Consider the following 12,883-nt stretch of genomic DNA (forward strand, 5'->3'; position numbering starts at 1 on the left):
AGAATGTCTGATCCTAAGCAGAACAAGAAAGTAAAATAAAACTTGACAGAAAAGTGCCATTAGCGAGGCCCTGTGAGTGCACAACAGACAGAGAATACTACAGAGACAGTGTTTACACATTCTCAGATTCTTTTTCCTGGTCACACTCCAAATATTTTCAAAAAGCAGAGCAGTGCTGTGTGGTATATGACCATAACACATGCATTACCACACCAACAGCATGCCAAGAAATAAGTGCCATATGATCTAAAACAAACTTCAGGAAGATGCACTGTCTCTCCACCCAACACTTTTGAAACTGAAAGAGAAAGCTTGAGGCTTCTGATTTATTTCAGAGAAGCCGAGTGCAGTCCTCCAGCATTACTGGGTACACATCTGCTATCATTGTTCTCCTAGAACCAGTCCTGGTTTACCTCCCATCTATCAGCATTAGATTTCATTTTATCTGAATAATGGCAGAAGGTGGCAACAGATCGGGTCAAAGGCTCTTTTCATATCAGACCCTGAAGAAGTCGATTACTCAAAAAGAGAGACATCTTCAGATAACCGTGCAATCCATTCCTCATAAATGTTAAAGATTTTTCGTTATTAATAGTGGCAGGGGTGACAGATTATGGATATTAATGTTGTTTTTCTGAGAATTTCAATGGCAAGGGCTGCTTTTTTTTTTTCGCCTTTTCTTTTTTTTTAAACGTTTCTAATTACGCACGAATTTACAGCAGCTACCAGAATAGCCAAGATTAATACCCAGTAGTAAAAAGCTGCTACACCGAATCCGCGGGACTATGAATGGAACGGGGGCGGGAGGGGCGAAGCGTCAGAAACAAACCCACCCCCGCGACTCCCAAGGCGAGAAGGGCCCCCGGGGGTCTGCCGGGCACCGGGGCCGGAGGAGGCGAGCTCGGTCCTTACCTGGTAAGCAGCGGGCGCGTCGGAGCCCGAGTCAGCGCCCAGCGCGGAGAGCTTCTCCTTCAGGCGGTGGTGGGCGCGGTGGCGGAGGCAGTAGGCGACCCCCGACGCCGCCAGGACCCCGGCGATGCAGGCGAGGGAGAGGAGCGTGAGGAGGAGGAATTTCGCGGACTCTGCCTCTTCCCCGCGCTGCGCCAGCGGCGGGACGTTGCTTTTCTGCAGGGAGGAGAGAGAGGCAGCGCCTGAGTTGCGCGGTCGCGGAGCAGCGCGGAGCGGGGATCCCGTCGGGGGGAACACCCGGCAGCGCTAACTTTCGGCAGGGGAGGGAGGCAGACAGAGGGACAGGGACAGGACCGCTGCCATGCCCCGCTCCGTGCCCTCCCTCCCCACCGGCGGAACTAGCGAGAGGCGGGGGCGGACGCGCTGGATGCGCGCAAGCACCGCGGAGCGCCCCGCGGCTCCGCGCCCCGCATCGAGCAACGGAGAATCCGGCATTGTTTTTTTCTTAGTGCAAAATAAAACACAGGGAAAGAAAGAAAGAAAAAAAAAAGTAGGTGGCGATCCTTCCTTTTGTCTGTTGTAGAGGGAAGCGGCTTTAAAAAACCCCCGATAGTTCCAAACTCCTCCAGATTACTATTATTTTTGCAGCAATAGGAGAGAATCCTTCTAGTGCATTTCACTTGTCTCCATGTGCTAAAAAGTTGTACAATAATTTCCCCTCATTAGCTTCATTATAAGCTATATTAGCAACAATTAAAAACGCAACATGAAAATGAAAAGACCAGGCGCGCAAATTGCAGCAAGACTCATTTGGCCTGCATTCCCCCTTTCACAATTACCAGGGAAATGAATTGAAAAGCACGCCCCTGCCTCAGTCCTGGTTGCTACAAGATGAGAACAATTAGCAAACTCCTTTCCACCACCTAATTTCGCGTGGTAACAAAATGGATTTTTCCCCATGAATGCCTAGCCGGCCTATTCATTATCTCTCCTCTATTAGTAATTTTCTGCTCCGTATTCAGCTAGCCAGCTCTTAATTTCCTCCTGTCTTGCAGTGTACACAGTGGCTCTTATGTCAGGCCCGGTCCATTTTTATCTTGTAATCATAAAGGCCACCAAAGCAATTATCGCTGGTCTTGACTGTAAAAGCTTGTCATTAATTAGCCTCCTTGCCTTCAGTGCTGCGGATTAGCCGGGGCTGAGGCTGAGTTAATGGAAATGCAGGTTCAGTCAGACTCCGGGATTTTCTTGCCTGGATGCGCCGCGCGTTGGAGGCTGGCCGGTCCGTGCGCCCCGGCGGGGCGGCGGGGGGCGGGCACACGGCTGGCCGCGGCCACCGGCCATGTGCCGCCCGCCTCCGCGCCCGCGCAGCCACCGCCGCGCCTGCCGCCTCCCCTCCCCTGCGCGGCGGCCGGCCCCTCCTCCAAATCCCAACAGCCACCAGGAGGAGGGGGCTGCACCCCCACCCCGCCCCGGTCGCGGGGGGCTCCGGGGCCGCCTCCTCCTCGCCACCGCCCCCGCGGCCCCAGCCGGGCACCTGCCCCGGGGGCAGCGCGCCGCCCTCGGCCCGCACCGGGCGGGGGACACCCGGAGGGGCAGCACCGACGGCAGCCGCCGCGGCCTCGCTGCCCCCGCCGCCTCGGCCCCGGGGGGGAGAAGGGCTGCTGCGCTCTGCCATTAGCATCTCCCTGAAAGGTCCCGTCCCCCCGGGGCCAGGGGTCGCGATCTGCATCTCAATAGGCGGCTCCCGCCGAAGTGCCGGCGCCCCCTCCCCGAGCGCTGCGCCCCGGGACGGTAATCCTTCTGGCCGCGGTGTTTGGCCCCCTTCGGCCAGGCACGGACAAGCCCCCCAGCTCCGGACTGCCCCGCCGGCACACCCCGCTCATCGGGCGGCTCGGGCCGCCTCGGCCCCCGGCTGGGCGCCGGGGCACCGACGGGAGGAAGGAGGCTGGCGGGCAGTTTCGGCCGCTGCTCCTGAGTCTTAGTTCCCTGCTTTCTCTACCACGGTTTAAATGATTTCCATTCTCAGGATGCCGTGTGACACAGCCGCACCAAGCACCCGGGGAAAGGGCTAAGCTAGAGAAACGATGACAATGATGGGAGCAAAGTGCTGTCAAAAGCTCCGAGTAAACATGTAGAAGAGAAAGGGCGGCAGGCTCCTTCTCCCACCGGAGTTACAGCGGTTTTAGATGTTGCTTCCAACTTTGCCAAGCAGTTTTCCCCGCACAGCCGGGGCTGCCGTCCCCGCAGCTGGCTGCCCTTGACAAAAGAATTGCTCGACGGGTCCCCCCCGACATATTCTCAGCGTACAGCTGCACCTGGGAGCCTGAAACACGGGGGAGAGTTAAAAACCTTCCGTAGGGCGTTCGGCACTGCTTACACCTCGGTAAGCGTCTGCCCTGTCCCTTGTGACAGGCTTCGGGCAGGCGAGGGCTTGCAAAGCCCCTCACGTCCAGGGGGAGAGGCGCCCACCGTGCCGCGACCCGCCGTGCCCCGGGAGGAGATGGGCAGGGGCGAAGGGCCAAGGGGCACGGCCGCTCCCCGAGAGGGAGAGGGGCTCTGCCGCGGAGCCGCCGGCCCTTCTCCCACTCCTTTCCTCCCTCCCGCCTCACGGGGAGCAGCTCCAGAGCCGCCGCCGTCGGGGCCCGGCAGACTCCGCTCTCCCCTCCCTGCCTGCCGGGGCTGGTGCTTCGGGCCGCCTCGGCAGCCCCCCGCCGCCCCGGGACACACGGCGGGACCAGCGGCTGATGTCCCCTGCGCCGTCCCGCAGGAACCGCCGGACAGCAAAGCCCCATCGCCCAGCTCCGGCTCCGGCTCCGGGCCGCGCATCTGCGCTGTCCCTGGCTCAGGGCTGGGGACACTCGGAACCGCAGAGGGCAGCCAGGCCCGGTGCTCCCGGGCACGTCCCATCAGGACACAGCCCCCACTGTCCCCAAGGCGCTCGGAGAAACCCTGCTGCACTTTCATCCTGCTCGATGCCTGACCAAACATCACATTATGAAACGGGTAGAAATTAATGCGACGTGTTAGTTACCAGCTCGCTCCCTCCTCCCACCTCTCCCCCCAGCCGCCCCCGCTGCCTCTAGCCAGGAGCACAGATTTCCCCACCTCGCCTAACCCCCTGATTCTTCCCTGCAATAAGGCCCCAGCCTGAAACGGAGCCCAGGGTTAATTAGAGGCGTCCTGTCAGCCTTGACTTGAAATTGAAAGAAAAGTGTTTAAATATTTATGAATTTGACATTTACAGTCGGATGTCTTTTAAAGCAGAACACCTCTCCCTGTGCTGGTTGGGGCTGCCATGGTGCGTGTGCCATGGTGCGTGTGCCTGCTGGGGTGGAAGGGGAACAATAGCTGTTGCATAACAAGAAAAACAAATTACCTCCCCACCCAAGGCTTAGCAAATAAATAGACCACATAAAGTACACGCAATTAAATATTAAACTCAGCTACATGTAACTATGCATTTTTTAAACTTCATATAACAGAACGTATTGACACTCTTCTGAATGATTTTCTCCTTTGAAAAGTGTGGAGTATCACAGGGTCCCAATGAAGGAAAAACAACTAATTCCTAAATGAATGGCTTAGAAAGTGAATCTGAATGAAGAGGCTTTGGAGGTGTTCATCCAGTCTTTACTTGCTTTGAAACAGCCCGACCTCAGCTTAAATGCTAGAAGGCAAAGAACAGTACACCTAACACACACAGTGCTTATTTCCAGCACACTGTTTCTATGAGGGTCTGTGGGTTTTTTAAGACGAAAGAACAAAAATGCTTAGGTCTGATCTCATGTAGGCTTTCCCAGTCCCTCGACAGAACACATTTTATATACACCCAAAAGTGAGTCATTAACTAGAGCAGCCATAACACTGGAGTCACAAATCACTGTTCTAATCAAAGAGCAGCGTCCTGTTCCGCGGTGTCATCCCATGATGCAGCAGAACAGTCGACATTTCAAACGAATTCCAGGGAAATGTCAGTAAATATTTAATGTACGCTTTCATGTAAATAAGTTCTCACACCTATGTTGGAAGTGTGGGAGAAAGTCTTTGTAAGAGCAGAGAGGAGCTCCCCATGCAGTGATGTGGAAGCTCACCATCCAGATGCCTCAGCAGAATTACACTTCATTATTTACTTTGGGACACAGGACATGATTCTGGTCCTTGCAAAACTCTAACTGAAGTTGAGGTTTTGTTTTGCTTCATAAATTTAAAAAGATTTAAACCCCAATTTGCCAGTTCCTACACCTGACCACTCTTCCAGTTAGCAATGGAAAAATCACTGCAATTCATTTTTAAACAACTCAACATTATAGTTTTTTGCAATTTTTGCATGCTTCGATTTTTGCATTTATATTACACAGTTTTGTTTCTGAACAATAATAAGAAAATTTAAGATTTCTTAGTAAATACGGGCAAAAAGAGGAACTTCAGAATATGATTTGTTTCAAAATATTAGAACGTTAAGAAACTCAAGAGGTGCTATTTTTAATTTGGAATTCACTATAGAATCTAATAAATGAGAGAAGTGAGGCGGAAATAATCATGTATTAATTCTGTGCATTACAAAATCTTTTCAGAAGCTATTATCAGAGCAAGAGGCATTGTGGTTTGGATTCAGGGTGGGAGAAATCCTTTGTGCAACTGAAAGCTATTGTTCCTCTGTGCAGATGAAATTGTACTTGCAAATATGCCATTCAAGGAGGGAAAAAAAGTACCTAGGCAGAAAAAAAGAATTCTACAAGAAAATCATTAGTCTTAAAAATAAACTTCACTAAAATAAGTTTTGGTCCATTGTTTGTTTGTTTGTTTTCTTAAGAATATCCTGTGTTAACAGTTGCAGCCACATTTAAAAGAAAACATAAAGGATATGTGTATTATTTCCTTATATAGAAAGCATTGAGAAAGGGATGTGTGTGGGTGTGTATGGATATATACAAACATATATATATACACACACATATATATGTATATGGATATATACATATATATATACACATATATATGTATATATATATTAAGTGTGTGTGTGTTCATATATATATATACACACACACATCAGTGTATGTCTGTTTATTTATATAAATCTAAACTTAAATTCACTTCCAGTAATTTCCCTCTCACAGAGGTTATCTGAGACATAGGTTGGATCCACTCTGCTGGTTCAGTTTTGATAGGTTACTAGAAAACCAGAGAAACACTTTACGTCAGGAGGAGCCTGGCTACCGTAATCTGTCCCCAGGAAAGCTACAGAGAAGATTTTTTAACCTTTCATAAAGTAAGAAAACAAACAGAAGGGAAAGCAGCATCTCCCTCACTTTTGGTTGCTGTGTCTCCTCCCCTACTGTGCTCCCAGACAGGTTAGGCTGGGGCAGCAGGGCCTGGGGATGTTCACCTTTTGTGCATGTAACACTCCTTGTGTTCAGCACTGCACTCCCAAGCTGCTTGGTCCAGGCTACTTGTTGGTGTTTCAAGGTACTATCTTTAGAGTTACTAAGAGATTTCTGGGGCTGCTGCCTTCTGACTCCCTCTTCACACCCCCTCCTTCTCTCCCCGGAAAGCTCGCCTGATGCCAGGATCACTTTCAGCAAATGTCAGTTCATCACCTGAAACGAGGTCAATTTAATGCTTTTACTCGGGAGGATGAAATCGGATGGGAAGGTACTTTTTGCTTCTTTTAGGGGTCGGAAAGATTAGACAAATCGACAAACACAAAAGGCAGATGGATTTCTGGGAACTGCAGCTTATTCAAATCACTGAGAAAGGTCACTGCAAGAGCCACAGATCTATTCATCTGTAGGGGTACAATGATCTTTCCACAACCTTCAACACCACAAAGCACTCTGGAGCGTCTCTATACCTTTTAGTAGGATTAATACCATGAACAATGACTGAATACAATCAAGAATTCAGTGAGTTCAAAGATCCCTTGATCAATGGTAGATATTTTCTTCTGGGTTCCTAAAGGCAAACAGAAGTGAAGTTTCTGGTTAGAGTTACAAGAAATTAGAGCTATTATTCTGAATCCCACTACAAGGTGATGCTGAAATGCCAGAATGTCCAAGCACCCCGAAGAAGTTTGTGGCATGGAAGGAATAAGGCTGTGAAAGAGGAAATTCAATGAGCTTCAAGATTTTCCTGAGGATCTTGGTATTTTTTTGTCAGCAATTAGATAAAGAGTAAAGCACAAAAGCCTACAGCTTCACTGAGACACCGTAGGGATAACACACAACTCAAGAAACCGGACAGCCACATCCGTGCCTGTGGGAGAGGCAGGTGAGTTGGAGATGGAGAGCGTGTCCCATCCTGTCCAAAGCCGCACAGTGCACCTCTGAGGTGGCAGCAAGAAGAGGAGGGTGCGGGGACGGTGAAGAAACCACAGTGAAGAAACTTCGACTCCCGCCTCTAAGGACTCGGGGACAATTAAGCAAATCAGCAGAATGGGTGCACCAGGAAGCAGGTTTCCTCCGCAGCCCAGGCTTTGTTAGCCAGAGTAAAACGGTGAGAGAGGAACTCGGTAGGTCTAAGTCACACAGTGTCAGAGCCCGAGCCAAGAGGACGGTCAGCGATAGCCGAGCTTAATCAAATATCTTCAGCTAGCAAGAGAAACACGAGCCGCAGCGCCAGCGCTGATCTAATGCTGATGCTGAAGGCACATAATTCAGGGATTAGATAAGGCGCCCTTACAGCCGAGTGCCAGCAAGCGAGCCGGCGGATCCGTCGGCGGAGCAGCCGCCCCGTCTCGCAGGGAGCCGAGCCGAGCCGGGCCCCGCGGCCGTCCCCGTGCGGCGATGGGGCTCCGCGGCCGCACGCCCGCACCCGCCGCGGGGTCCCGAGCCGGGGACACGTCCTCGCCCCGCCGGGCCCGCTGCGCCCTCCGCCCCGCGCCCGTTCGACGGCCCCGCGCTGGGGCATCCCCCGGGCTGCGCTCGGCTCGGCCGGGGGCGCGCAGGGCTCTGGCGGCCGCGCGGAGGCGAAGCGACCCCCTCCGTCCGCCCGCGCCGCTCCGCGGAGCCCCGGCCCGGCCCCAGCCGGGGCAGCCGCTGCCTCCATCCCGGCCGCCCCCGCAGCCCGCGCCGCGCACAAGGCTCTCCCGAGTCCCGGCCGGGCCGCCCCAGAGATGCGGGCTCTGCCCCGACCCCGTCCTCCGCCGCACGTACCTGCTGCCGGCGTGTCGGGACGGGCCGCTCTCTGCCAGGGCTCGGCGCACCTCGGCGGGCTCCAGCAATCCTCCTCCGGTGCCAAAACTTCCCCCTCTCCCCCCCCGCCCCTCCTCAGCGCAGACAAAGGCGGCGGCCGGCGCGGTCGCCCCTCGCAGCCCGCAGCCGCCTCCCGGCGCGGTGCGGCGGGGCCAGGCGGCGGCCCCGAGCGGCCCGGTGGTCCCCGCGGGGCGCGGGCGGAGGATGCCGGCGCGCCCCGGCGCTGCCCTCCTTATATCGGGCCGCTCGCAGCCCCTGCCGGCTGCCGCACATGGCCCATCCACCGGTTGCTATAGCGATGCCTCCCCTCCACATGTTGCTGGCAGCAATTGGCTAAGGAGGTCTGGGCTGTGCAGAAACCCTTCGCCGGAGTGCGGCGATGAATGGACACGGGCTGTGTCACTCATTTGGAAAAGCTGTTTGTGGATGTTTCTGTTGTGGATGTGCGGGGTTTTGTTTTTTGTTATGGGTTTGTTTTTTTTTTTTTTCTTTTGGTTGATTTTTTTAAGCGCACCCTCCCCCATCTTTTTCTTTTTATTTTCCTTTTTTTTATTCTTTTTGGCGTCTCTCTTGCAAGATGGAAGTGGAGGGTAGAACAATGACAGAAAGCCAAAAATGAAATCAAACAAGGACAGCAAGGAAAAGCTACAAATAATTTTGCATCACAATACGGCAAAGGAGCCCACAACGCTTCTTCCTGAAAAGACTTTCCTCCTTTAAAAAAAAAAAAATCCACTCATTGCCAAGCAAAGGAGATCCAAACTTTCTCCCCTTTCGTCCTCGTTCTCCAAACCACACACGAAATTAGGAAGGTGGAGGGTTCTCCGGCCAGCCCCGGGACAATAACGAAGTCCAGTTCGGTACATCACTGCAGGCACTGCTGAGAGCCGGTGCGGGCAGCAGGGCTGTGCTGTGCCCCTAACTCCCAGCCAAAGCCACGCTCCCGAGCAGGTGCCCGGGGCAGCACCGACCCTAAGGACGAAACCGACCCCGCAGTCTTGCCCATCTCCCTCAAATTCCCGCATGCCGCCGACAAACGCGCTGCGGGGCACCCCACAGCTCCTGCCCACGGAGTGCCCCGGCTGCGGGAGCGGGACAAGGGCGGGCGGGGAGCCGCAGGGGGGCTGCGGGGCGCGGGTGACAGCTCCCTCCGATCCCCCCGCCGGTGAAGAGCCTTCCCGCTTCCCTGGCCCCATTGTTTCCCGTTGTCACTGCGGCTGGGGATGGCAGGCAGGGCAGAGCCGGCTCTCCTGTGTCCGAGGAGGCGGGCAGTCCTTTCCCTTTCCCCTTCCTCTTCCCTTTCCCCTTCCCCTTCTCCTCCCCAGCCGTCCCGCCCTCACGCCGCCGCGGCCGCTGTGCCCCGGCCTGTCCCGGCCCGAGCGGCGGCAGCCCCGGGGGTGCTCCCGGGCAGAACCGTCCTGAGCCGGGGCAGCTGCACACACCTCCCCTCGGAAGGGACCCCCAGCCCTGCCCGCCCCTTCCCCAGCCGCGGAGCGGCCCCGGCAGTGGGACCGGGCGGAGGAGGCAGTGTGCGGGATGGGATGGGATGGGATGGGATGGGATGGGATGGGATGGGATGGGATGGGATGGACAGGCTAGGCAGCCTTCTCCCCACACCCCTGCTGTCCCGGCAGCTGTCGGGGGCCACTGCCGCCTGCCCGGCCCCGGCGGGCTTTGCCCTCCCGGCTGGACCGGGCCCTGGCTCCCGCGGCTGTCCCGGGGACACCGGAGCAGCGCCGTGTAGCAGTTCCTTTTCCCCCTTTCCCCCTCGACAGTATTCATCCTTCCAGCGCCCCTCGGCAGCCGCACCTGGGTGAGGCACTCGCACCTGTCCGGGGAGCCAAGGAAGGCCAAGGGCCGCCCGAGTTCCCAGAGCATCGCCCCGCCCTGCCCCAGAGCTGCACTTCAACTTCACTGCAGGACAGCACCGAAATGCCATCGCCATCCCCTGTCCAGGGTCGTGCTGCCGTGTCCAGAAGGCGCAGAGTGGCTGTGCCAGGGGCTCACCCCAGCAGCCTCCCACCAGCCCCCAGCCCTCCCACTCCCGGGTGAGGAAGATGCTCCTCACATCACCACCGTTTCTGACAACAAGCTTTCCAGGCAGGAGAGGTACTCCTCACCTGGCTTCTGCTCATGCAAAATCCTTCACGTTCCCACGGATTAACACAAATTTGGCTCCTCCAACATTTCCTCAGCCACGTTTGTAGTGCATGGTTTGAACATATTGCTTTGTCAGTCTGTCAGCCTGAGCACCCCTCTCCTCCTGATACTCTCCTGCCCCCGGCAGAGCCACAGCATACATAATTTGCTCACTAACCTGCATTGCTTAAGTTGAATGATAAATGAACCCGCCAAGAGATTTCATTAAAAGGACACGTGTGTTTGCATATTGATCCTTCTAATGAACTGTCTGAAACTGATAAATACTTCCATTAGCTTTGTAGTTTGTATTTCGTATTTAAAAATATATTCATTAATGTTTCCTGGGCAAATATTGCATCTTTTCAGAACTGTCAGGTGCAGAATGGGTTGAACATGAATTTGAAGGGCCAAATGTCAAGAGACACCAAAATTCAAGTTAAAACATATATTTTTAACAGTGAGATTTTGTGAAATTTGTGGTCAAATTTAAAATACTTTTTATGTTTATGTAATTGTCATTACTTTTACCACGTTCTAAATATGACCTTTGAAGCAATGGCAAATACCTGTGAGGGTTATGCCACAGGGGGAAATTATTTAAACATAGATTGTTTAATGTGTTATTCATTAAAAATGTAGAAGGCGTTGAGAGATAAAAGAAATAATTTTCAATTATTCACTAATTTTAGACTTAAGATCTGTTTTAAAAGTCTCTATAGAAGTGTTACTCACATATTTGTGAATTGACTTACTGATAAATTTTCACATATGATTTAATTAATTTAAAAATGGGAAACAAAAAAAAATCCTGATAGCAGCAGCATTTCATTATAAATTTTCTAGAAAGTTTCATGTCTTTTTCTCAGAAAAAAACTTGACATTGAAAGTATAAATTACTTTGAGACAGTTTCTTTGGCTTTAGCGCATCTAAAAATACTGGTATTTTGAAGATTCACATTAACATTCATCCAAATTCAAGAGCTGTATTTGAACTATGCCTAAATTCAAAATATTCTAAATCTTGCAATTTCAGTGAGAATGATGCTGAAACGTATTTCCATTTTGCATAGAACAAAACCCCTGCCTCAGAACCACCAGTGTTTGTCAGGACTCCCTAAAAATCTGATTTTCATAATTGGGCACTGAAAACCACACTGACCATTTCACTTTGATTTCTGACTAGAGATCTGTCTGCATTTCAAAGTTGAGCCACTTCTTTCTGCACATGCATGTACAATGTACAGCATGAAATGGATTTTCATTCTTTTAAAGCATGTATGATGAAGCTAAAACACCCTTTAATCTCATTTGTTGTTTTGTTTATAAGTTATCTTTTGGAGCTTTGCTCCTCAAATACAGATCCAAATATGTTGTAGAGGATTTTCCACAGATTTCTGCCCATGTGGATCTCAAAATCAAGGTTGAATTTGCTTCACTCCTATGAACAAAACATCTTCTCCAAATAATAATTTCCTGTAACACATTAATTTAAATTACTTTAGGAATACATGTATTGAGAGGCAGAACTCCCATGTCTTCAAAACACCACACCTTTCTTATAAATAAAACCAACACCTAAGACCATAATTTAAAAGTAAAGTTAGTAGGATTTTAACCACTAGACTATATTGAGTTTTATGTCTTATCTTCTCATGCTCATCTGTGAAGATCAACAACAGACACATTCTACTTCCAAGTAAATTCTAGAGCTCTTAGCTTTATTAAGAAAATTATTTCATTCTGGCGAAGATTTGAATCTAATTAATCTGTCTTGCAGTTTAAAAATGATAACTAAATTCAAGCTGCATACTATTCTTCAGAGACAGCTTAAAATATTAATTAAGTAAAGAGTGCATTTTCCATTTATTTTAATTACATTAATACAGTTTCAATAAATAAAATAGTTCTATGCTTCATCAAAACAAACTCAGATGCAAATTTTTCTATTGATTAGTTCTGTTAACTTTGGCCTTCTTGACTATTTATTTTTAAATAGGAAAGAGATGCAGAAGTGTTTGGGGGTTCCCATTAGTGAAATGAGGTCCAAGAGTCTGAAAAGGTTAGTTCAGTCTTCCAGGAGGCTGATGTAGCCCTGTAAAAGTGGCATTCTGATAATATATTGCTTATGAAGGTAACCACTGAGATCAAACTGGATGCATTTATAGACATTTTTAAACAAATGAAGACTTTGCTTTATTAAATTTTCCCAGGTAACTTAAAAAAACTCAAAGCTATTAGATTTCTCTGATCCACTTGCCTGTGATGCTTACTGATCCTCAGACAAAATATTACAAGACCAGTGGATGAATTGCATTTTTAATATTCAATTTAATTAAAGCTGACATGTTCTAGATTTGCAGGTGCACTTCTTTCTTGAGATAAAGCACAGGACAAGACAGAGGAGTCTTGTTAGTAGCTATGTCAAAAAATAAAAAAGTGTCATTCTACCTAATTCAGTAATAACTCTATCCTTCAAATATTTGAGCAGCAGCATCAGCTGACGGAAAACTAAATACTGAAGACAAAGTTTCAAAATATCTTATGAATCACAGCAGGTGTTTTGAAACATGTCCTTTACACAGAACCTTTTGAGTGTCTTTGTAATGTAGCACCCAATCCTGCCCCCTTCATTCTAA

The 12,883-nt window shown here is 50.6% G+C and overlaps 1 protein-coding gene across 3 annotated transcripts in view; it reads right to left on the reverse strand.

The window, feature by feature from the left end:
- PTPRN2 (protein tyrosine phosphatase receptor type N2) overlaps positions 1–12,883 on the reverse strand; it is a 634,777-nt gene that overhangs the window by 104,771 nt on the left and 517,123 nt on the right. For all 3 annotated transcript variants that reach the window (XM_085050284.1, XM_085050285.1, XM_085050286.1), the window contains one exon: positions 913–1,125. In XM_085050284.1, coding sequence (XP_084906410.1) covers positions 913–1,125 — 213 coding nt within the window. The remainder of the gene's footprint in view (positions 1–912; positions 1,126–12,883) is intronic.

Source organism: Lichenostomus cassidix, chromosome 2 (assembly GCF_008360975.1).
Source record: "Lichenostomus cassidix isolate B80296 chromosome 2, HeHo_3.0, whole genome shotgun sequence".
NCBI classification, from domain to species: domain Eukaryota; kingdom Metazoa; phylum Chordata; class Aves; order Passeriformes; family Meliphagidae; genus Lichenostomus; species Lichenostomus cassidix.